The sequence below is a fragment of the Oreochromis niloticus genome, unplaced genomic scaffold, assembly GCF_001858045.2.
Source record: "Oreochromis niloticus isolate F11D_XX unplaced genomic scaffold, O_niloticus_UMD_NMBU tig00002109_pilon, whole genome shotgun sequence".
NCBI classification, from domain to species: Eukaryota; Metazoa; Chordata; class Actinopteri; order Cichliformes; family Cichlidae; genus Oreochromis; species Oreochromis niloticus.
In genome coordinates this window covers 23532-48164 of record NW_020327569.1, presented here as the reverse complement: position 1 = coordinate 48164, position 24633 = coordinate 23532, and the positions used below count along the sequence as shown (strand labels likewise).

The 24633-nt window shown below is 40.7% G+C and overlaps 1 protein-coding gene across 1 annotated transcript; it reads left to right on the top strand.

Moving 5' to 3' along the window:
- Nucleotides 1-18390: 18390 nt before the first annotated feature.
- LOC109200877 (G2/M phase-specific E3 ubiquitin-protein ligase-like) lies at nt 18391-23339 on the top strand. Its single transcript, XM_025904510.1, has 5 exons — nt 18391-18602; nt 18699-18877; nt 21309-21478; nt 22674-22888; nt 23024-23339. The coding sequence occupies exons 1-5, from the start codon at nt 18494-18496 to the stop codon at nt 23257-23259; spliced, it is 909 nt and encodes a 302-aa protein (XP_025760295.1). The 5' UTR covers nt 18391-18493; the 3' UTR covers nt 23260-23339.
- The last annotated feature ends 1294 nt before the right edge of the window (nt 23340-24633 follow it).

Here is a 24633-nt window from a genome sequence, read left to right as displayed (position 1 = left end):
ACAGGCACAAAGCAATCAACAATTTCGACCACTGAACCTTTTTTACGTATGACAGAACTCAAACTTTAATCGCAAAATGTGTCTCGTTCTAGTGCAGAATAAATGTAAACCCGTGATTACACCGCCGTTTCAGTGTTATTCTGTTATCATTTGAGGGCCCTCAGCTCTCAGGTTATAAACCTGGACCTCCAGACGCCGCTGGTCCATACCCTGCGTCCAAAGTACGGTGGGGGAGCCAACCCCAGGGCAAAATTAATTTCCACAGGTCCACTAGGCGTCAACCTTAGATCCTAAAATGTGTCTCCGCTTTAGTGCCCTCCAATTCACACATTAACCGTCACTGTCACCATGTTCATATTTCACACAATGTAACACACAGAAAGCGCGTCTCACATGCAAAAACACACACAGAAACCTCTGAGCTCACCTTCGAAATGCAAGCGCACCACAAGCCAGCCTCTATTTCACCTCTATTTCATATACTAAACTTTGGCCGCGTCTTAGAAGTTTTCCCCGTTTCTTGCAACAGAAGCCAGTCATAGACAAAGTTAAATGTGGAAGGTAACGTGGGCTGCAACTCTAGTCTCAACGTAGTATGTTGTTAGTTTCTTGCTAGAGGGATTTCCTATGACACACTGGAATTCAGCCTCAACTTATGATGTTAGTATCTCGCGCCGACTTATGATGTTAGGAGTGACATGTTTAGCCGCATGTTCTCCTTAAATTGCTGGCTGTCTGAGTGGTGTCCCAGAAACGATGTGGGCTTCATAGATAATTGGCAAACCTTCTGGAGGAAACCTGGTCTTGTTAGGAGAGACGGCATCCATCCCACTTTGGATGGAGCAGCTCTCATTTCTAGAAATATGGACCAATTTATTAAACCCCCCAAAATATGACTATCCAGAGTTGGGACCAGGAAGCAGAGTTGCAGTCTTACACGCCTCTCTGCAGCTTCTCTCCTCCTGCTACCCCCCCAAAAACCCATCTCCATTGAGACTGTGTCAGCTCCCAAAAAGACAAAAAACAAACTAAAAACCAGCAATAAACAACTTAAACATAAAAAATCACAAAGAAAGAACAATACAGTATCCACATCTGAACCAAAGAGTAAAACAGTGAAATGTGGATTATTAAATATTAGGTCTCGCTCCTCAAAGTCTCTGTTAGTACATGACTTAATAATTGATCAACAAATCGATTTACTCTGCCTTACAGAAACCTGGTTGCACCAGGATGAGTATGTTAGTTTAAATGAATCAACACCCTCGAGTCATTCTAACTACCAGAAATCCCGAAGCACAGGCCGAGGGGCGGTGTGGCAGCAATTTTTCACACCAGTCTATTAATTAACGAAAGACCAAGACAGACTTTCAATTCATTTGAAAGCCTGATGCTTAGCCTCGTCCACCCCAGCTGTAAAACTCAGAAACCAGTCTTACTTGTTATCATCTATCGTCCACCTGGGCCTTACACAGAGTTTCTCTCTGATTTCTCAGACTTTTTATCTGATTTAGTGCTCAGCTCAGATAAAATAATTATTGTGGGTGATTTTAACATCCATGTAGATGCTAAAAATGACAGCCTCAACATCGCATTTAATCTGTTATTAGACTCAATTGGCTTCTCTCAAAATGTAAAAGAACCCACCCACCACTTTAATCACACTCTAGATCTTGTTTTAACTTATGGCATAGAAACTGAACATTTAACAGTGTTTCCTGAAAACCCTCTGCTGTCTGATCATTTCCTGATAACATTTACATTTACAATAATTGATTACACAGCAATGGAGAGTAGACTTTATCAAAGTAGATGTCTTTCTGAAAGTGCTGTAACTAAGTTTAAGAATATAATCCACCCACTGTTATCATCTTCAATGCCCTGTACCAACACAGAGCAGAGCAGCTATCTGAACGCTACTCCAACAGAGGTCGATTATCTTGTTAATAATTTTACCTCCTCACTACGTACGACTCTGGATACTGTAGCTCCTGTGAAAACTAAGGCCTCAAATCCGAAGTACCTGACTCCGTGGTATAATTCTCAAACACGTAGCCTAAAGCAGATAACTCGTAAGCTGGAGAGGAAATGGCGTGTCACAAATTTAGAGGATCATCATTTAGCTTGGAGAAATAGTTTGCTGCTTTATAAGAAAGCCCTCCGCAAAGCCAGAACATCTTACTATTCGTCACTGATTGAAGAAAATAAGAACAACCCCAGGTTTCTCTTCAGCACTGTAGCCAGGCTGACAAAAAGTCAGAGCTCTACTGAGCCAACCATCCCTTTAACGTTAACTAGTAATGACTTCATGAACTTCTTCACAAATAAAATTTTTATCATTAGAGAAAAAATTACCAATAATCATCCCACAGATGTAATATTATCTACAGCTACTTTTAGTACCATCGATGTTAAGTTAAACTCTTTTTCTCCAATTGATCTTTCTGAGTTAACTTCAATAATTAATTCCTCCAAACCATCAACGTGTCTTTTAGACCCCATTCCTACAAAACTGCTCAAAGAAGTCCTGCCATTAATTAATTCTTCGATCTTAAATATGATCAACCTATCTCTAATAATCGGCTATGTACCACAGGCCTTCAAGGTGGCTGTAGTTAAACCTTCACTTAAAAAGCCATCTCTAGACCCAGCTGTCTTAGCTAATTATAGGCCAATCTCCAACCTTCCTTTCATATCAAAAATCCTTGAAAGAGTAGTTGTCAAACAGCTAACAGATCATCTGCAGAGGAATGGCTTATTTGAAGAGTTTCAGTCAGGTTTCAGAGCTCATCACAGCACAGAAACAGCTTTAGTGAAGGTTACAAATGATCTTCTTATGGCCTCTGACAGTGGACTCATCTCTGTGCTTGTCCTGCTAGACCTCAGTGCTGCGTTCGATACTGTTGACCATAATATCCTATTAGAGCGATTAGAACATGCTGTAGGTATTACAGGTACTGCACTGCAGTGGTTTGTATCATATCTATCTAATAGACTCCAATTTGTTCAAGTAAATGGAGAGTCCTCTTCACACACTAAGGTCAATTATGGTGTTCCACAGGGTTCAGTGCTAGGACCAATTCTATTTACATTGTACATGCTTCCCTTAGGCAGCATCATTAGAAGACATAGCATAAATTTTCACTGCTATGCAGATGACACGCAGCTCTATCTATCCATGAAGCCAGGTAACACACACCAATTAGTTAAACTGCAGGAATGTCTTAAAGACATAAAGACCTGGATGGCCGCTAACTTTCTGCTTCTTAATTCAGATAAAACTGAGGTTATTGTACTCGGCCCTGAAAATCTTAGAAATATGGTATCTAACCAGATTCTTACTCTGGATGGCATTACCTTGGCCTCCAGTAATGCTGTGAGGAACCTTGGAGTCATTTTTGACCAGGACATGTCCTTCAACGCACATATTAAACAAATATGTAAGACTGCTTTCTTCCATTTGCGCAACATCTCTAAAATTAGAAATATCCTGTCTCAGAGTGACGCTGAAAAACTAGTTCATGCATTTATTACTTCCAGGCTGGACTACTGTAATTCTTTATTATCAGGATGTCCTAAAAACTCGCTGAAAAGCCTTCAGCTGATCCAAAATGCTGCAGCAAGGGTACTGACAGGGACTAGAAAGAGAGAGCATATTTCTCCTGTTTTGGCTTCCCTTCATTGGCTTCCTGTTAAATCCAGAATTGAATTCAAAATCCTGCTCCTCACATACAAGGTCTTAAATAATCAGGCCCCATCTTATCTTAATGACCTTGTAGTACCATATCACCCCATTAGAGCACTTCGCTCTCGCTCTGCAGGCTTACTTGTTGTTCCTAGAGTATTTAAAAGTAGAATGGGAGGCAGAGCCTTCAGTTTTCAGGCCCCTCTTCTGTGGAACCAGCTTCCAGTTTGGATTCGGGAGACAGACACTATCTCTACTTTTAAGATTAGGCTTAAAACTTTCCTTTTTGCTAAAGCATTTAGTTAGGGCTGGACCAGGTGACCCTGAATCCTCCCTTAGTTATGCTGCAATAGACATAGGCTGCCGGGGATTCCCATGATGCATTGAGTTTTTCCCTTCCAGTCACCTTTCTCACTCACTATGTGTTAACAGACCTCTCTGCATCGAATCATATCTGTTATTAATCTCTGTCTCTCTTCCACAGCATGTCTTTATCCTGTTTTTCTTCTTTCACCCCAACCGGTCGCAGCAGATGGCCGCCCCTCCCTGAGCCTGGTTCTGCCGGAGGTTTCTTCCTGTTAAAAGGGAGTTTTTCCTTCCCACTGTCGCCAAAGTGCTTACTCATAGGGGGTCATATGATTGTTGGGTTTTTCTCTGTATTTATTATTGTGCTATCTACTGTACAATATAAAGCGCCTTGAGGCGACTTTTGTTGTGATTTGGCGCTATATAAATAAAATTGAATTGAATTGAATTGAATAGTAACCAGACACCGACAAATTTAATGTGAAAATATGTGTAACTAAGCGAACAGATTAATTTGGAAAGCCCAATATGCACATTTGGTATTTATAATACAACAGACTGTGCTTACCTTTTCATATTTGGACCGGTCCTCTGTTCGCCTCGCCTCACGATCTCACCACAGGCCAAATCTGCCTTCCTCAGCACACCAAAGATCCGGGTCACAGCACCAAATTGTTAAATCTTCCCAATTCTTTCGATCTTTGGGCTGAAGGAAGGACAATACTCAGTGTATAAATGCTCAATCAACAATTATTTTATTCCATACAATTCAACACTTTAAGAGCACAAACCATCCGGATGGGGAGACATGCATGAAGAGGGTCACAGCAAATCTCAAACTGGTGGAGGGTTACTCAAGCTCTTATAGCCTCTAGTGGCCCCCACCCACAAGCCTTCAAGCTGGCAGTAGTTAAACCTTTACTTAAAAAGCCATCTCTAGACCCAGCTGTCTTAGCTAATTATAGGCCAATCTCCAACCTTCCTTTCATATCAAACATTCTTGAAAGATTAGTTGTCAAACAGCTAACAGATCATCTGCAGAGGAATGGCTTATTTGAAGAGTTTCAGTCAGGTTTCAGAGCCCATCACAGCAGAGAAACAGCTTTAGTGAAGGTTACAAATGATCTTCTTATGGCCTCTGACAGTGGACTCTTCTATGTGCTTGTCCTGCTAGACCTCAGTGCAGTGTTCAATACTGTCGACCATAATATCCTATTAGAGTAACATGCTGTAGGTATTACAGGTACTGCGCTGCAGTGGTTTGCATCATATCTATCTGATAGACTCAAATTTGTTCTTGTAAATACAGTCTTCTTCATATACTCAGGTTAATTATGGAGTTCCACAGGGTTCAGTGCTTAAACAAATATGTAAGACTGCCTTCTTTCATTTGTGCAACATCTCTAAAATTAGAAAAATCCTGTGTCAGAGTGGTGCTGAAAAACTAGTTCATGCATTTATTACTTCCAGACTGGACTACTGTAATTCATTATTATCAGGAAGTCCTAAAAACTCCCTGAAAAGCCTTCAGTTAATCCATAATGCTGCAGCAAGAGTACTGACAGGGACTAGAAAGAGATCATATTTCTCCTGTATTGGCTTCCCTTCATTGGCTCCCTGTTAAATCCAGAATTCAAAATCCTGCTCCTCACATACAAGGTTCAAGGATTCAAGGAGCTTTATTGTCATTCGTATCACATGTTAACATGAGGTGGAGTGAAATTATGTACATACGGTCCTGGAGCGCAAAGAAACAAAATAATGAAGACACAGAATTTTATTATTAATAAATAAATAGTTGTTTTTTTGTTTTTGTTTTGTTTGTTGTTGTTTTTTTACAAACAGAATAACAAGTAATTAAACAATACGATAAATAATACGATAATACGATAGAGTGCAACTACCTGAGTACTAGTATGGAGTATGGATATAGAGTGTAGGTATAACTATAGGACTAAATAAATATTTTAGCAGCAAAGGGCATGATGACCATCATTGATAAAGTGACGGTGTCAGAAAGTGTCAGTAGTGATTAAGGTGCTACAATAGCAGTTCTTGTCCATTTATGCAGTGAGAAGTCTCACAGCTTCTGGAATGAAGCTGTTTCTCAGTCTGGTGGTTTTACATTTAATGCTCCTCACCCTCCTGCCTGAGGGGAGCGGGACAAAGAGTGTGTGTGCTGGGTCATGATACAGGTGGCCCTCTTCCTGCATCTGGAGATGTATATGTCTGTGACGGTTGGGAGGCTGCCTCTGACAACTCTCTGTGCAGCCTTCACCACCCTCTGTAGAGCTTTCCTCTCTGCCACAGTACAGTTTCCGTGCCACACGTTGATGCCACAGCACAGAACACTCTCCACCGCACATCTGTAAAAGGAGATGAGGACTGAGCTCTCCATTCCTGCACGCCTCAACCTCCTCAGGAAGTAGAGCCTCTGGTGAGCCTTTCTGATCAGACTGGAAGTGTTGTTTTTCCAGGTGAGGTTGCTATCTAGGTACATACCCAGGTACTTGTACCTGGGTACTACTTCGACTGCAGATCCTCCGACATGCAGGGGTGTGTGTGTGTGTCTCCCCCTCCTGAAGTCCACAATCATCTCCTTCGCCTTCTTCTCATTTAAGCAGAGTTTTTCCTGCACCAGTCCTCTAACTGTTCCACCTCCTTCCTGTAGCCGATTGTTTGTGATGCTACCAACCACAGCTGTGTCATCAGCAAACTTCACAATATGACAGCCTGGATGGTTGGGTGAGGAGTCATATGTAAGCAGCGTGAACAGGAGGGGACACACAGCCCTGAGGGGAGCCGGTGCTGAGGACTATGGAAGATGAGGAGACATTGTGGATCCTCACAGACTGCGATCAGGAAGTCCAGAACCCAGTTACAAAGAGAGGAGCTCAGTCCCAGAGTCAGTAATTTATCAACAAGTGTCTGTGGGATCATTGTGTTGAAAGCAGATGAGAAGTCCACAAAGAGCAAACGGACGTAGGAATTCTTCTGCTCCAGGTGGGTGAGGGTGGTGTGAACCACAGAAGAGATGGCATCTTCTGTGGATTGATTCTTTCGGTAGGCATACTGGTGTGGGTCTGAAGTGAAGCTGATGGTGGCTTTGATGTGGGCCATAATCAGCCTCTCAAAGCATTTCGTGACGATCGACATGAGCGCTACTGGCAGATAGTCATTTAGACCTGTCACAGCAGAGCTCTTGGGGACTGGGATGATGGTGGCAGTCTTCATACAGGTGGGGACAGCTGCTGGATGAGGGAGGAGTTAAAAATGTCTGTCAGGACTACAGAGAGCTGATCAGCGTAGTTCCTCAAAACCCGCCCGGGGATGTTATCTGGGCCGGCAGCTTTTCCTCTTGAGGGTCCTCTTCACTTCAGCTGCTGTCACACTGAGGGTTTCTTCATCTGGTGGTGGGGAGAGTCTGATGGGGGGGGGGTGTTAGGGTCCTCAAAGCTGGCGTAGAACCCGTTGACAGCCTCAGGCAGAGAAGGGTCCCTGGGGCATTGTGTATCCCTGGTTTTGTAGTCAGTGATGCACTTGATACCCCTCCACATACTGCGTGGATCCTGGGAAGAAAAATTACCCTGAATCTTCCATGCGTATGTGGCCCTCCTGAGTTTCTGTGCATCACCAGACCTGAAGCCGGCGTCCCTGGCTTTCAGCAGCGCACGGACTTGTGCATTCAGCCAGGGTTTCTGGTTTGGATAGCACATCACAGACTTGGTGGTGGTAACATCCTCCGCACACTTACTGATGTAGCCAAGGACAGCAGATGTATACTCCTCCAAATCCAGCTTCTCCTTATACACAGCAGCATCACTGAAGACCTGCCAGTCTGTGCATTCAAACCAGTCCTGCAGTACAGAGTCTCCGTCGTTGGGCCACACAGTGATGGTTTTCTGTGTGGGTTTGGAGCGTCGTAGTGGGGGATGGTAGGCGGGGACCAGCATAATGCAGATGTGGTCGGAGAGGCCGAGGTGGGTGAAGCGAGATCAATCAACTGGAGACCAGAAGAACAAACAACGGAGGGTCCAGAAAAGTGCAATCAAACGATGAGTTTATTAACACCGGAGAGGAAACATCAGCATATGTCTTCCTCTGACAAAAATACAATGGATGCGGGTTTTATAGCAGTGAGGATCACACCTCCACATACACGTCAATACACGTCAAAAATACACTGTGTACAGTCATTGCTTACAGACAAGGGTACATCTTGTACATCTCTAATAACTATAAATAGACATGTAACTTCTCTTTTCTATAACACTTGCCTTTTAAGGTAATAAACTTCAAGCTTCAGGGTCTCTAAGGGCTAATAATTGACCCTCGTCATCAATCACTAAGTAGAAGGAATTGGCGCAGGTCTCAAAAAGAAGCAGAAGACACTTAGGCCTTTGCTCAGGCCTGCTGCTAGATTTGATGTGTATTGTAAGCATGCATGCAATTAACCTGCTATGTTCTCATCTTCCCTCAACATGTATCACCTGGACACTCTCACCAGTGAAGCTTTAAACCCTCTTGGATGGAACATCAACTCCAAATCAACATAGATATGCAATGTGTATAAAATGAACTCTACCTGTGAATAGAATGAATGTGATGACATACATATTCGATGCAATATAAACCCTGTAAGAAATATTACTGATAAAATAATACTGTAAAACATGTTATTAATGCATTTATCATAAGGCAGATTATATGGCAGCAATAAAAGAATCTCTGAACCGCAACATTCCCTCTTTTGACATTCCAACAAGGAATGTCACCACACTTCGTGTTGTATCAGTCCCTGCCCCACTCTATGGGTTCTAAGTTCATCTGGTAGATGACCTCAACCCAGTCAGGGTTCGCAACCCTCGCCATTACCTTTACCAACAATCCTCTGACACAAGGAATGATACAACAACCAACGATGACCAGTATTCCCAACAGTACAGCCAAGGAAAACATCGCTGACATAGCCACACCTTTCCATTGTCCAAACACGGATGTCCTCCAGGACTCCAGCGGGTTTTCGATACCTGAGTGCTCATGCGTGGTTTTAGACAAAGTTTTCAGGCCCTCCAGATCCTGGGTTACTGAGCCATCTGGGGCAGTATTATTGGGAATAAAGGTGCAGCACATGTCTCCGAACATGGCGCACACGCCTCCCTTCTCTGCCAACAACATGTCAAGGGCCATTCGATTCTGCACGCCCATCGGCGAACTCGGACCCAATTGTTCTATAAACCCCACCATAGCGTCCCTGGTTAGGTTAGAGAGTCTCAGCAAGTTATAATGAACATAGTTAATGCGATCAACATTCTTATTAGGTGTTACCCAAAGGAATATACTTTCAAATCCTGCAGCTACCGGATTTACCAGCTTGTACTCGTCTGGAACTCCCCTGGGCACTCCTATGGAGTCTATCCAAGTCGGTAAGTTCAGGCGAGGATCATAAGCATGTGTACCCTGGGTCCCTCTTTTGGCCAAAATATGTCTCTTACGTGTGTAAACGTGTTTGCCCCATGAGGGGCCCCAAACAGCCTTACAGAAGCATATCATGGGGTGATTGCAGACCCATACATCATACGCTCTCCAGCTACTACTAGCTCCTGTACACTTAATGACGTCACACAAATCAAACGTGAATGCGCTGGTAGACCCTTTAACATAATTCAACTCTATGCCATTATTCATGCTGAGACACTCATCACCTTTACCTGACACCTCGCGCTGTTGTCTTTTTACCGATCCTGTTTTAGCAACTACAGTCTCAGGAAGTGCTGTGGTGGACTGGCCTCCGTGTTCAGACAAGGGGTCCAGAGTGCCCTGCAAAATATAGACAATAAACAACACAGCCATAGTTAATATCATTGCATACAATAGACATGTAGTTGTAAGGAACATTCTAATCAGTTTTACTCATTACGTGTCTCTGACTCGTGTGTTTGCATCATGTTGTATAAACTTTGTGTTCTGGAATGAAACTCCCCTGCTTTTTTGGAGTTCTCAACTGGTCACCGCTCCTTTCTGCTGGCGTGGCGACCTTCTGCGCTGCTCTTCTTCTTTCTTCGGCCTCCCAGGTGGACTACTGGTTGGCCCGTTGCACAGGTGAGAGGATTTATTCTGCCTCTGCTCGTTGCCACCTGTGTTGGGTGTAGAGGAGTTTTCCTCTACCAAACTCTCATGTGCTAGCGCACACCGTGACCAATGATACCAGGTATCGCCTTTCCCTTTTCGTTGAACTGCTGTAGTTGTTCTGGCAATGACCTCGTAAGGACCCGTCCAGCGTGGCTCCTTCCACCGCTGGAGTTCCACGTGGGCTCAAATTCAGTTCCTTGTTTGCAGACTATAGCATAGCCTGCTTTCGATCCTTCTTCATCATGATGACAGCAGCCATCTGTGAACCAATCCTCAGCTCCAGGAATAGGTTCTGCTTTTAAATCTTCCCTGACTTTCCCTTCAACTTCTGCTTTCTTAGCACAATCATGAGGTTCTCCTGATCCCATTAAATCTGCCATATTGATTCCTTCATGTGTAAATGTCAGATTTGGAGCATCTAAAACTTTACTCAGTCTCTGTTGTGCTAATGATGTCATAGTGAACGCTTGCAAGTTCACATATGCCACCACACTGTGTTTAAACTTTTAGTGGGTGTTCTCTCACTACATGTGCTGTTCTCTGTATTATTTTGGCAACCCCTGCTGCATGCTGTGTGCATGTAGGGTGCCTTGCTTCTGTTGGACTCAACCTTATGCTGACCTACATAAGTACCTGTCTTTCTTTATTCAATCATCTTCCGGAAGAGAGAGACCTCTGCACAGCTCAGACGCCAGTTGCAAGAGCTCTCTAACATTAGAATCATCAGCTGTGACTTATATGGTGTTATTTCGGTACTTTACATGTCACACAGTCTCAAACATTGCTTATATGGAAAATTCCTCTTTTCTGTCTCTTGATTTATTAATATGCCTTGTGCACTAAAACTTCCTGTTTTTCAGTCCGGCTGAGCACTTGTTTGTGAGTCAAAGGTGGCCTTGCTCTACAAGCCTTCATTATTAAAGTACATAAAACAAGATAATGAGCAGATACACATTAAAAATATTTCTTTTATTCCTAACAGTCCCCTTTTTTCATTTCTCACTTGAGAAACGAGCTAATTCCTAATTTATCACATTTAAGTTTACTTCAATCCAATCCAATTGAATTTTATTTATATAGCGCCAAATCACAACAAAAGTTGCCTCAAGGCGCTTCATAGATACAGAGAAAAACCCAACAATCATGTGACCCCCTATTGAGCATGCAGTTTGGCAACAGTGGGAAGGAAAAACTCCCTTTTTAACAGGAAGAAACCTCCGGCAAATAACTTAAGCTGTGTGACAGCACCTTGCGTTTACGCCGGGCTGTGAGCTGCCCTAAATCTACTTGCTACACCCCCTTTTCACCCAGTTTAATTTTTTCTTCAATCCTAGTTTAAACTATTCCTGACTTCCCTCAGTGCACACTGTAAAGTGTAAAAGATACAATTAGCTTTCTCCTGGTAAAAGGTCCTACATTATTTTCTCAACCTTTGGAAACATCCTCTATCGAGTTAACCCATTTCATCTTTAAAACTTAGGCCTGATTTCTTCGCCCCCTTTAACGGGTAGCGCATATCCGGTCTGAACACTGTGTTTGGGCAATTTACGAATTGTTGCAGGATTTTTATGTTATGTAAAGTCCCTCTCATCACTTTTATGCTCCCATTATAACCTATGTCTAACAAGCTTTTGATCTTCTTTGCAATGTAAACAACTAGGTGTCTTTGTGCTCTGTTCTTCTCCTTTCTCTGGTTGGTTCCGTTCGGTCTAGAAATAGACCCTAGAAATAAATCTATGTAATATCTTGACAGGGGATTTCTTTAAATCACACCGTAGCTGAGGTTCCCCTTTTCTAAGTCTGTATGTTCTAGAAAAGAGGAAGCTGCTAGTTGGTAAATAAGTTTATCGTCACAAAAGTTATTAGGTGAAAAGTCACGTAGACATTTGGTTAGTGATCCTAAAAGAATACATTTCATGTAGCTGATCACATATACACGATTTTCCTTTGACATATCTGTATGTGTAAGCCTAAATTATAACCTCTTATTCTAGAAATCAAAAAGAACATGAAAATAACCATTTCTGCCTCTGTTTTACCATATCTAAATTATCAAAAAACCCCAAACGTCATCAAGTAATCCTAAAACCCATTTCAAATTAAACCTTAAATCCTTTAAATCCCCCCTTTTGTAACACATCTTATGTGTTACAAACTCAAAATCCTTCACTCGAGCTTAGGAAATTAAAGAAAAAGGTTAGTCATATCATTTCACACCTCAGCCATCCTCCTCTCAGGTATATCTGCTCTGGCCCTGCAAACCTGTGTTTAAGGAATGAAATCAATTTAATCATCATGTCAAATCTTTTCTTGGCTCCATCGACAGCCTGCATCCTTGGAACTTCCTCAAAACAAAACCTGTATGTTAGCCTCAACTTCACATTTCATACTGAGTTTTCCTCACTTATGATCCAATCTGTGTTATAAGAAAGGAAACTTAAAACAGAACAGTTATCAGTCCTGTGTTTAACCTTAGTCCAGTCTTTATCTCAGTGTCCAGTCGGTCCTCGTCCGTCCAGTCACCGTCCATTTACACACATCCATTCACACGCATTCACACCAGGTATTGCTGATAGTGGAGACTCCCTCGCAAATAATCAGAGTCTTCACTCTCAGCAACATGAGCTCATTCATTTGTTTTATTTTGGGTTTTTTTTAGGAAAATAGTTCTTTCTGCTTTTGAATGGGATTGGCTCACGGCAATCCTTTTAGACAGAGACTTAGCCTTCTCCTCCGCCCATTGTAATCTGGAAAAGGTCACCTTAAGTTTGTTCTCCCGGGAATTTTCAGCGCTGTTATTCACTGTTGCAGGCCTGCTTAGAACAAAAATGAGAAAAAAAGAGAGCTGATTATTTGCTCATCAAAGCGCAAAACAAAATCACCTGACAGGTTTTCTCTAAGTGCACTGTTACAAAAATAATGGGCCCAATTCTAGACACGTCCATAAAAACTCCCTCTATTAAAATAAGAAAACAACACAAATCTAACCGATAGAAGTAACCCATCACTACAACAACAACCTCAACAATCTTAAACACAGAACATTTTGCCACAAGTTCTTCAGGGTCCTGACACTCTCAGGTCAACTTAACATAATTTCACCTGCTCAGTACACAGAAAATCTTGCTAAACGCCACACAACTTGCACACCATCATCACTGAATTCTAAGTTTCTTTTCTAAAAACTACTACACACTAAGCGAGTTGGACAAGATGATAAACAGACTCATATGCTCAACATGCTATCTGATCTTCATGAGCTCTTTTTTATTCTAAGGTTAATGCATTTTCTATTTGTGTGTGTGATTGTGTATATGTTTCTTTTTGTGGTTTTTTCAGACTCCTTTACAATTTTCCACTTAAACAGTCAGTTTTCTACGGTGGCCCTGAAGTGCAAACCACAAAAACAAATCACAAAACGCACAACAAATTGAAAAGCGCAAAAACAAATTGAAAAGCGCAACAACAAATCACTTAACGCAAAAACAAATCACAAAACGCACAACAAATCACTTAACGCAAAAACAAATTGAAAAGCGCAACATCAAATCACTTAACGCAAAAACAAATCACAAAGCGCACAACATATTGAAAAGCGCAAAAACAAATTGAAAAGCGCAACAACAAAAACCAAACCGGAAGAGGTAGGTACCAATGCTGCAACAACAGGCATCACTGATTGGATGATGGATCCGGTAGCCTTTTGAACCGGAAGTTGTTCTGCCGAACGTGGTTATGAGAAAAAGCAGTCAACATGTTTTGTCCAAGTTGTGGAAAAAAGTTGGTAGAGCAGTCACCAAACTTTTGCAGCGGCTGTGGCAAAAGACTTCAAGACTCTATCACAGACCCTCTACAACCATCCAGTGAATTAAAATCAAATTCCAAGGCTTCTGTTGCTCATGGACATATGAGCTTACTGACGGTAGTACTTTTGTCGCTAGCACTTTTGTCGCTAATAGCTGTTAATTGAAAGGTTTTAGGGTTTTAGGTAACGCAATTCTTTTATTAGTAATGGAATAATTTAACTAACTACAGTTTCCATCGTTTTGACGCTGTTACCAATACAGAATGTTAAATGATGTGCATTACTACGAATTGACGGTGTTCCGTCAGATAGTGTTTCACCGTCACGATCTGTTTCCCCTGCCTCTCCGCGTTGCTCACGCGGCAAAAATCGCGCGTCCTCGCTACAAGCTCGCTCCCGAACTGTACTCACAGCTCTCTGCTCGTACACATGGGAGCAACGGCACCCGTGGAAGGTCAAAATTCCTGTTTTCGCACAGCATTTCACCACTATTACCTCTGCTACGGTCCTCAGTCCTCAATCCAAAATAAGGGGTGGTGGATCGATAGTATTGTGTACATGACGACAGGCAGACAGATTTAACAATAAACAAATAATAATGATGCCAAGCATTTAAAAAAACCATTTTGTAGAATAAGATAATCTGTTTATTTCTTTGCAAAAAAGGGGGAAAATAAAGTGGAGTTAAAATTAGCACGGATGTTCATTCACACGAGAAAACATTAAAGCATAATTAAGAAACATGTATGAATATTGGGGGAGGGGCAAAGCACTGTGCAGTTAATCAAAATAAAATGGCATGATCTGATTACAATGTACAAATTACTAGAGAGAAACATTCTCTCTATAATATTCTGGGGAAACACTGGCTCCTTGATAGGTGTCTTTACACCTGTCACATACTGTTCCCCCTGTAATAATCAGGGGAAACGCTATATGACATGTGTTTTAACACCCGTCACATAGGGGAAACAGATCGTGACGGGGAAACACAATCTGACGGAAAAACTGAATAAATTGCCACTCCGCAAGTGCTAACTAGGCTAGCTATTTAAGAGTATTTCAGTCTGCAACTCAGTAACATTTTTGTGAAACCACTAACTTTTATTGTGTTATTTGCTATTGGGTTTATTACTACGAAGCTAGTTCTAACTGTTCATATGTAAATGTGTATATTATAGGTTATTGTTTGCATAATGCAGCTTTGATTAATCTTAGCTTCTCATCATCCCTATGTTTTTCCTTACAGATAAATATTGGCTTGATATCCATTAAGAAAGATGGTTTGAGGCCATATCGTGGAAAAAATGTTGCGCTAAGAATTGACCCTGACAGCTCTGCCACAAGTCTCCTCAGTGAAGCTGTTAAAAAAATGAGGGACTTTAACAAAGACTTGAGAGATGGACCATTCCTCCTCTTGTATCCTGATGGCACAGAGGTGATTAATATCCCTGGGACCAACAGTCCATTTACTCTTGGGGCTTATAAGGCTGAAATTGGCAAGCCTTATCAAAGGATTACACTTTTCATCTGTATAAAAAGCGACTTTGAAGAAGGTAGGTTGGCAGTGTTTTTTGTGGATTTAAACATACATTGTATTATTTTTAATAGTTGTAAAGTTTTAAATAGGAATTTCATTTTGCTACCATTAAGCACCCAAGTCAATATTATACATAAATTAATGGGGTGAGGAAGTTTAGTTTTTCTTTTTCAACCTGGATCTAATTTTTAATATACATTTACTCACCCAGGCAAGTTTGGAGCCACTTTTAGTCCTTTGGGCAAAGTTTATATCCATTTGCAAACAGCGTATATCTATATAATTGGAGCTCATAGTGCAACTGAAGTGCAGCCTCTAAAAATGCATTATCTGCATAACGTAATGCCTGCCAAAAATAAGGTCTAGACGGCATTAAAAAAACAAACTTACAGTTTTATCTACTTCCAAGAAACATTAAATCCGGAAATTTTTGTACCTGAGTCAGATTTCATCTATGCTCTCTATTATTTTTGCATTCATCCATTATTAACTTTGGAGATTTGTAGTTTTCAAAACCCATGAAAATCCATCTTGTGCGGCTCCAAATAAACTGTCTGCCTAGACTCCAATGTTGGTGTGGACCAATCGTTTGTTAGCATTGTGCTTCTGGGTGGGCACATTGGTGGGTGCTCAGGTATGACAATAGCAGCATGTGCCTAAGCAAAACAAACATGGCTGTGCTGGTGGACGCACTTGTAGAAGTGGCTATTAAATCTGTTTTAAGACAACCAGAGACAATTTGTTTTTTGAAAAATGAGCAAAGGTAATTCACTACCCACTACGGTCACTGGGTAGTGACCGAAAGAACGAGATCGCAGATACAAGCGGCAGAAATGAGCTTCCTCCGAAGGGTGGCTGACCTCTCCCTTAGAGATAGGGTGAGAGGTTCAGCCATCCGGGAGGGGCTCAGAGTAGAGCCGCTGCTCCTCCACATCGAAAGGAGCCAGTTGAGGTGGTTCGGGCATCTGACAAGGATGCCTCCTGGGCGCCTCCTGGGTGAGGTGTTCCGGGCATGTCCCACCGGGAGGAGGCCCCGGGGCAGACCCAGGACACGCTGGAGAGATTACATCTCTCGGCTGGCCTGGGAGCGCCTTGGTGTTCCCCCGGATAAGCTGGAGGAGGTGGCTGGGGAGAGGGAGGTCTGGGCTTCCCTGCTTAGGCTACTGCCCCCGCGACCCGGCCTCGGATAAAGCGGATGAAGATGGATGGATGGAGTAAAGGTAATTTATCCGTGCATTTTCTGATGTTAACAATTTGTGTGCTTTTCTCCTGACTGGGTTTAGCAAATTATTTACTGTGATTGGCAAAAGACAAATCGTGGTAGGCAGGCATTTGCTGGCGCATCCCACAATCAGCTCAAAATAACATGCCAGATGGCCCCTCCCCTTTTCAGACACTTTTTTATTGTAGCAGTTGCAGATCTATGTGTATCCCCGACTCGACACAGAGCAGTGCTAAACGTAGATCTGCCACATGCCAGGTTATATTAGGTTATATTGAGTGAGTCTTAATTTATAACTTAGTAACAATTCAGTAGACTTACTTTGTTTTCCTGTTTTGTAGCTGCTGAAATGTCTGACTCTGACTCAGAGGTTGTTGTTAGACGTTCCACTGAGTTTGAGCTTGCTGGTAAGTAGAATTCAAAACACATTTCATTGATCTTTTAATTTTATTAATCCTTTTCCCTACTATTTTAACTTAGCTCCTCTCTATTTGAATGTGCGTGTTTATTTCAGCCATGGGAACCACAGGATGAAAGCAGTCCTTTACCAAAAGTTGCAGAAAATGAGTAAGGGATATTTTCAGAACATGTTGTTTCTTTTACAGTATTTGCATACACTATTTATGATTGAGATGTACACTTATTCAGTTCTTGCATTGCTTGTTTGCTATTTAGATGTTTGTTTCGTTTTAAAGTGTCAACATATTTTTTTATGGTCAAGAAAGTTAAATGCTTTTCTTTGTCCTTTAAGAAATTGTGCTGGGGATTGTGTTCAAACGAATGAAGCACTAAAGGTAATTAACTATTTTTATTACTTGTATAGCATTTTATCAAAGCCATAAGACCCAAAAGCTCTTCACACATTATTCAGTCTTTCACCCAAAAACACATATTCACATAATGGTGATGACAAGCTACATTGTAGCCACAGCTACACAGTGTGTGTGTATGAGAGAGAGAAGCGGTTTGGGGTTCGTAGGACCTGAGTAATGCACTGAGTAAAGCACTAAACAACTACAAGTCATTTAACATCTGCCCTGTAATATTAAAATACATTTAACTGTTTTTTTGTCATTCATTTTTTATTCATTTTCAGGTTATAGATCTGGATGAACCAGGCAGCAGTAGTGAATGTGTCGCTGTTAAGAACTCATGCTACAGGTGTGTTGTGTCTCATGAGTCCATGAGACACAACAACAACATTATTATGTTTCACAACATAATAGACATGATATACATTTTTATGAATGTATTTTAAACCTTTACATTTCACTCTTGACAGAAATGTCGAATTTTATATTTTTGCAAAGCTGGAACTATGTGCTTAGTCATTATTGTTATTGCATATATACTGTATACATAATGTTTTTGCTCCACAGAAACTACACAGAGTTGTTCGAACCAATTGTGATTGAGGATGAGGATGTTGCACCTTGTAAAACCAAAGATCTGCCCCCGGAAGAACCTGAGCTAGTAATTTAGGCATTTATATCAAATTAACTTCCATTTGGTTCTGTATATAATAATTTCATGCAAAATATGATCATTGAGTAATGATGTGTATATACAGTTTGTTTTTAATATGTTTATTTTTCTTTTAGAGACACAGATGTGCAGGCACCTGAAATTATTGCTGATTTGGTGCTGGCAATTGACCACAAGAAAGTCAGTAGATTCAATATATCGAGGTCGGATGTATGGGATGGAGCTATTTGAGGACTTCGACGGAGCACGTACTCTGACAACAACGACTTGTTTATCAAGTTTAATGATGATGCTGGCTGCTTTGAAGAAGGTTTGGATATGGGTGGCCCAAGACGTGAATTCCTGACGCTTCTTATGAGCCATCTGAGAAATCGCCCCATCTCTGATGGACCTCCAGATCATCGTTATCTTGTATATAACTCAAGAGGTGGATCCCTCTTATGTATTTTCGCTTTTAACTTATTTGTCATTAACACATATTAGATTGAGATCTACCTTGAAAATGTTGTGCCCTGTGTAACAGCTGCCATGGAAGATGAGTATTTCTTAGCAGGAAAGATGATAGCTGTATCTATTGTAAATGGAGGACCAGCACCACATTTCCTCTCAAAGAACCTGGTCAACCGCATGATAGGAGATCCATCTTTCAGCGCCACTATAGAAGATGTGAAAGATGAGGAGATAGGGAAAGTACTGCACCAGGTACAACATGACCTTGGTTCAGGGAATGGATTTTTTTTTTTTACATACACGTCCAGTATTTTAAAAATAATCCACCTGGATTAACCCTGATGGATTGGATTTTTTCTAAATTGGATCTGGTTTTGGGTATTTAAAAGCAGATTTTATCTTGAAGATTCAAATCCGGAATTTGCAAATACAATCCTTTGCTATTAGTAGAATATTACTTCCTGGTGTGGATTTCAAAAACACAGACCCAAATCTGGATTATTTTGATCCTTTAAAGCATGGTTAAAATGATTCCACCTCAAAAAGGTGGATTTTAGATTGATCTTGTGTTCTAGGAATATGAATTTCAGGATGAATTGTTGTTACTGACATATTTTACCAAAACCTCAGAAAAAACTGCATTATATTGAGTAAATATCATAGGTTACTGTTTAAAATCTAATTTCCAGTTTTAAAATGAAATGCAAAAGGGCCACGTGTAGTAACCTTGTTCAAATGGTGGCTTCAATCATTTCTTCCATATTAAGATTTAAATTTGTAAACCAAAGTTTCAACATTGTTTTGAAGAAATGTTCAGTTTCATCAATCTTTCACACACATTAAGAGTAATTGATGATATCAAAAAATAAAATTTTAAATAAATAACATGCAGATTTTGTAGATACTAAATGCAAATGCAAAGAGGATCAGGATCATTTCTATCTAATCCTGCAATGTTTGAAATACTGGGTTATCAATCTCAGGTTTGTGGATTTGAATCCAAGGATTTGGATAATTATTACATTATTAAGATCTTTTGTACCCTTCGTTTCTATTAAGATAAGATAAGATAAGATGGCCTTTATTAGTCCCACAGGTGGGAAATTTGTTTTGTTACAGCAAAAGTGCAAAGTTATGTAGCAGAAATTAGAAAACACTGGAATGCAATAAAATAAAATAAAATAAAATAAAATACTATGTACAATAGAATAAAATAGAATAGAATAATATATACAATAGAATAAAATAGAAATACAAATACTGTATACAACTGAGTAGGAAAATACAAAAACACAACTTCGTCAGAAGAAGAATTGCACATATAGCAGTCTTATTGCACATGTGTGGGTTTGTGTGTTTGATCAGCTGCAAAAGTCTTTATTGTAGAGTCTGACAGCAGTGGGGAGGAAAGACCTGCGAAATCTCTCCGTCCCACACCGTGGGTGCCGCAGTCTCCCACTGAAGGAGCTGCTCAGTGCCTTCACAGTCTCATGCATGGGGTGGGAGATGTTGTCCATCAGGGATGACAGCTTAGCCGCCATTCTCCTGTCACTCACCACCTCCACTGGGTCCAGAGGGCCTCCCAGAACAGAGCTGGCCCTTCGGATCAGCCTGTTCAGTCTCTTCCTGTCCCCAGCAGAGATGCTGCCTCCCCAGCAGACCACACCATAAAAAATGGCTGAGGCCACCACAGAGTCATAGAAGGTCTTCAGGAGTGGGCCCTCCACTCCAAACGACCTGAGTCTCTGCAGCAGGTACAGCCTGCTCTGCCCTTTCCTGTAGAGGGCGTCTGAGTTATGAGTCCAGTCCAGTTTGTTGTTCAGATGAACACCAAGGTACCTGTAGCTGTCCACAGCCTTGATGTCCATACCTTGGATGCTCAGTGGTTGCAGTGGAGGATGCTTGTGCCTGCGGAAGTCTACCACCAGCTCCTTGGTTTTACTGGCATTGATCTGGAGGTAGTTCAGCTGGCACCAGTCCACAAAGTCCTGAGTCAGTCCTCTGTACTCCTTGTCGTCCCCATCAGTGATGAGGCCGACTATTGCAGAGTCATCAGAGAACTTCTGCAGGAAGCACTGGGTGGAGTTGTGGGAGAAGTCTGCAGTGTAGATGGTGAAGAGGAACGGAGCCAGAACCATTCCCTGTGGGGCCCCCGTACTGCAGACGACCCTGTCCGACACACAGCCCTGAGTCCTCACGTACTGTGGTCGGTCGGTGAGGTAGTCCAAAATCCAGGTAGTGAGGTGATGGTCCACTCCAGAGTTCTCCAGCTTGTCCTTCAGAACCGAGGGAAGAATAGTGTTAAAGGCACTGGAGAAATCAAAGAACGTGATTCTCACAGTGCTCCCAGCGGTCTCCAGGTGAGCGAGGGAACGATGTAGGAGATGAATGACGGCATCATCCGCTCCAATGCCAGGCTGGTAGGCAAACTGAATTCACACTAACAATAGTTTTAAAAAGATAGTATTTATGAAGTTCATTATTTCTCAGGTGAACCTTTTTTGTAGAATTTCTTCTAGTCTGAGAAAGGTCTGTGATGTTAATTTACATTGGTAGTTTTGGCTGCTCTTTCAAAATAGGTGGAAAAAGGATACGCATGTGTATGTCTGTGTGCATTTACATATATACTATATTTTATATATTTTTCTTTTTGCTCTGAATTAAAAAAAATTCCCATTTATAGGTCCTAGAAGCAGAATCAGATGAAGTTTTGCAAAATTTAATTTTGCAAAACAGTACTATCTTCCAAACTGCTGGATGCCTCAGAAGTGTTAAGACTTGTGAAAAGCAAGGTTTCGTGGAGGAGTATATCAAATGGTACATCATTGAGAAAAATGAAAGTGCCATTCAAAGGTAATTAGTGACTTGTCTGACATCTATTATTCAAAATATAATTCATGTAAAAATAATGCTAAATTCTAATCATACTACTCATTGTGAACAAACATACAGAGTATCTGAGTCATAAATCTGCTTTTTTCTAATATTTTTTCAAATATTGAAATTGTATATAAATTACCATTTTTGTAAACAAAAACTGTCAAAGTACTTTTTTACTGGTTTTTGCTTTCATAGTAGTAAAACATAGTTCAGATGTAGCATGAATCATTGAAACATGAAACATTTATATCAAAGTCACTGATCTGCTTGAAAAACATCTTCACACACCCTTTTTTGCTGCTGAAAGAAGAAAGAGTCCTCTTTGTTGTGGTGGTTTTAGAATTCACATTGTCACAGAACAAAATATTCTGTGAGCCTTCAAAAATCAATAAAAATGCTCAATATCTCTGATACTGAGGGGGGTATGAAATCGGCACAGTTTATCCAATTTTATTTTTTATTTATTGCATGCTCAGAAATGTTTGTCATATTGTATGTTTGCATAAACCACCACAGCAATTTCCTAATGTTGTAACTCTTCATACAGTTGGTGGAAATTTTTCCAAGTCTAATTTAATATGCATTATAAACATATATTTACAACAGGTTTTCTTTTTAAAATGTTGACAATTTTATATATAGTTATGTTTATTTTCTACACACTATTGTTTGTTAAGACCACCGATAGTCAGTCATAGTACATGTTTATTTTTCAGTTATTTATAGACATGATCCCTTTTTTGATACTTTTAGTGTCACAACAAAAATGTTCAAATCCAGATGAACTCTTTGTTATAGCTTCTTAAAGGACAATATATTGACACTTTTTATTTTTTAATTTGTCCTAATACTTTTAACTAAACGTCTTGATGCATTCTCAATCATCCAGGAAAGTAAATCTCCAAAAGTTGAATCTGTTCATCTGGACGTAGTGTTTTGTGGGAGAAACGTTTCGTCACTCATCCAAGTGACTTCTTCAGTCACTTGGATGAGTGACGAAACGTTTCTCCCACAAAACGCTACGTCCAGATGAACAGATTCAACTTTTGGAGACTTTTAACTGAAGTTCTATCTATGGGCAATTACCGGTACACACATTGCTGCAAACTGTGCAATAATTCATTTTTATGCTTTAAACCAATTAAAACAGGTTGTTTATTCTTAACAGATTTAAAGATGGACTGGACAGTCTTCATTTTTTCACTGCAGTCCAGCAGTATCCGAGTGTTCTGGCCCCATTGTTATACCTGACTTACAAGACCCTGACTGCATCAGATATGGAGAATATATTCAGACCAAGTCTCAGCCCAGCAGGAAGCAACAGGCGGCAGAAGGAAGCGCTAACACTTGGCTTTTGGGCAGATTATCTGCTTGATTGTGAAGGTTTTTAATGAATGCTTTTTTTCTTTGCTTTTAAAATTTTATTGATTAGAAATTGTTTTATTAAAGAAGAAATAAGGTGATTCCCTGGAATGCAGAGTCAAAAAATGAACTACAGTGTTTACTTTCTTCTTTCAGAGAAAGTGACAGCTGTGTCACTGGAAGAATTATTAATGTTTGCAACAGGTTTGACTGCACTTCCACCAGCTGGGATGACACCACCTCCATGCCTAGAGTTTTCGAGTGATTCACCTTTTCCTGTTGCCAACACCTGTGCAAATGCACTGAAGCTACCACTCTCTGAATCATACAGAATCTTTAAGGCAAATATGGACTTTGGAATACAAAATTCCCCTGGATTTGGAAATTTTTAAATCACACGTCTTAAGTGTCATGACAGTTATTAATGTTCACTGAGTGATTTAAATAAATTGTTACAGAAGATTTCATTGACTCGGTATCTCAGGGATTTTTTTTATTATTTTTTTGAGAGGTCACCCATTATTGAAACTCTGCTGCTCTTGGCACATTTGAAAGTTTAAATTGTGGTTCAACATTGAGTGTTTTAATTCTAATCAGTTGCTGTATATCAAATGATATTAACAATATAAGTTTCACTTTAGCAAGAGGAACATACACTAAAAACAGGAGTTCAGTAGTTAGTGTCTAAAATCCAGCTACATTCTTCAGGGCTAGATACAGTTCTGTGGCTGACTCCCACTCTTGTGGTTGCTCCAGTCTGTTTTGTTGTACAGTGTGGTGTAGATATTCCTCAATGTTTGGGTCACCACACAATTCAATAGCTTGCCTCCCCTCGGGAAATACATCCAGTTCTCTCTCCTCAACAGCAAATCCACAGTCTCTTGAACCGTATCTGCAAAAGGGAAATTGAATTAAGGTTTTTTATGTTTTAAAATGCCAAATTCGTTTGTTTACAATATATAACTGTATGGTAGCATTGACTGTTCATAAAAAATATAATGTGTTAAGGTTCTAATATTGAGGTGGAATCCAAAATAACCACTGACCCGGCCTGGTGCAATTAGACGACATTTTAATGAATTACACATGTGGAGTCCAAACACTGTGCAGATTCAGCGTTGAACTATCTTACAATAGTCAGAACAAAGACTTTATAGGGTTGGGGGTGATACTGCTCCCCCCCCTTCTGTTGCCAAGCAGACTCAATACAGCATACGTCACTCCAAAACCACAACCGTTCTGTTGACAACTTTTAACATAGTTTAAAAGAACATTGTCTTCGGCTCGAACCCAAGTGCTTCCTGTCACCATCCTGCCCAGGCTTATCTTCTGGAACATCAGGTCCACGTTCCGCACAAACCGTCACTCATGCAGGCACAACTTTGCAGTTGCAAGCAAAGCATAATTAAACTCTTACCTATATAAATGAGTCTATCTAATATGTGTGTGTATGTGGGTGTGTGTGTGCTGTCCTTTATTTCACCTCTCAGCTCCCCAGCTAGACCTTGTAACCTTTCCACTAGACAGAAGGCCAGCCCGTACACAACTGAAACTATGTGTGTGTATGTGTGTAATAATCTTGACTTACATGTAAAATATATAAAACAAATGTTTCAATCTAATACAACTACTTAAAGCATAATCAAAGCTTAATCAAAGATTAAAATAACCTGCTCAAAATACTTGCACTCAGACTCTGCTTTCAGTTTCACTTCTGCAAAGCATGCAACTTCAAAAACATGTAACTTCCTGTCTCTACACAGAGT

What these genes read in the sequence shown, in the direction of transcription:
- LOC109200877 (XM_025904510.1), top strand. Translation starts at nt 18,494, where the DNA reads ATGGGTGGCCCAAGACGTGAATTCCTGACGCTTCTTATGAGCCATCTG. An exon ending in AATGAAAGTGCCATTCAAAG is followed by an intron (nt 21,479 to 22,673) that starts GTAATTAGTGAC and finishes TATTCTTAACAG; the next exon opens with ATTTAAAGATGGACTGGACA. An exon ending in TTATCTGCTTGATTGTGAAG is followed by an intron (nt 22,889 to 23,023) that starts GTTTTTAATGAA and finishes TTCTTCTTTCAG; the next exon opens with AGAAAGTGACAGCTGTGTCA.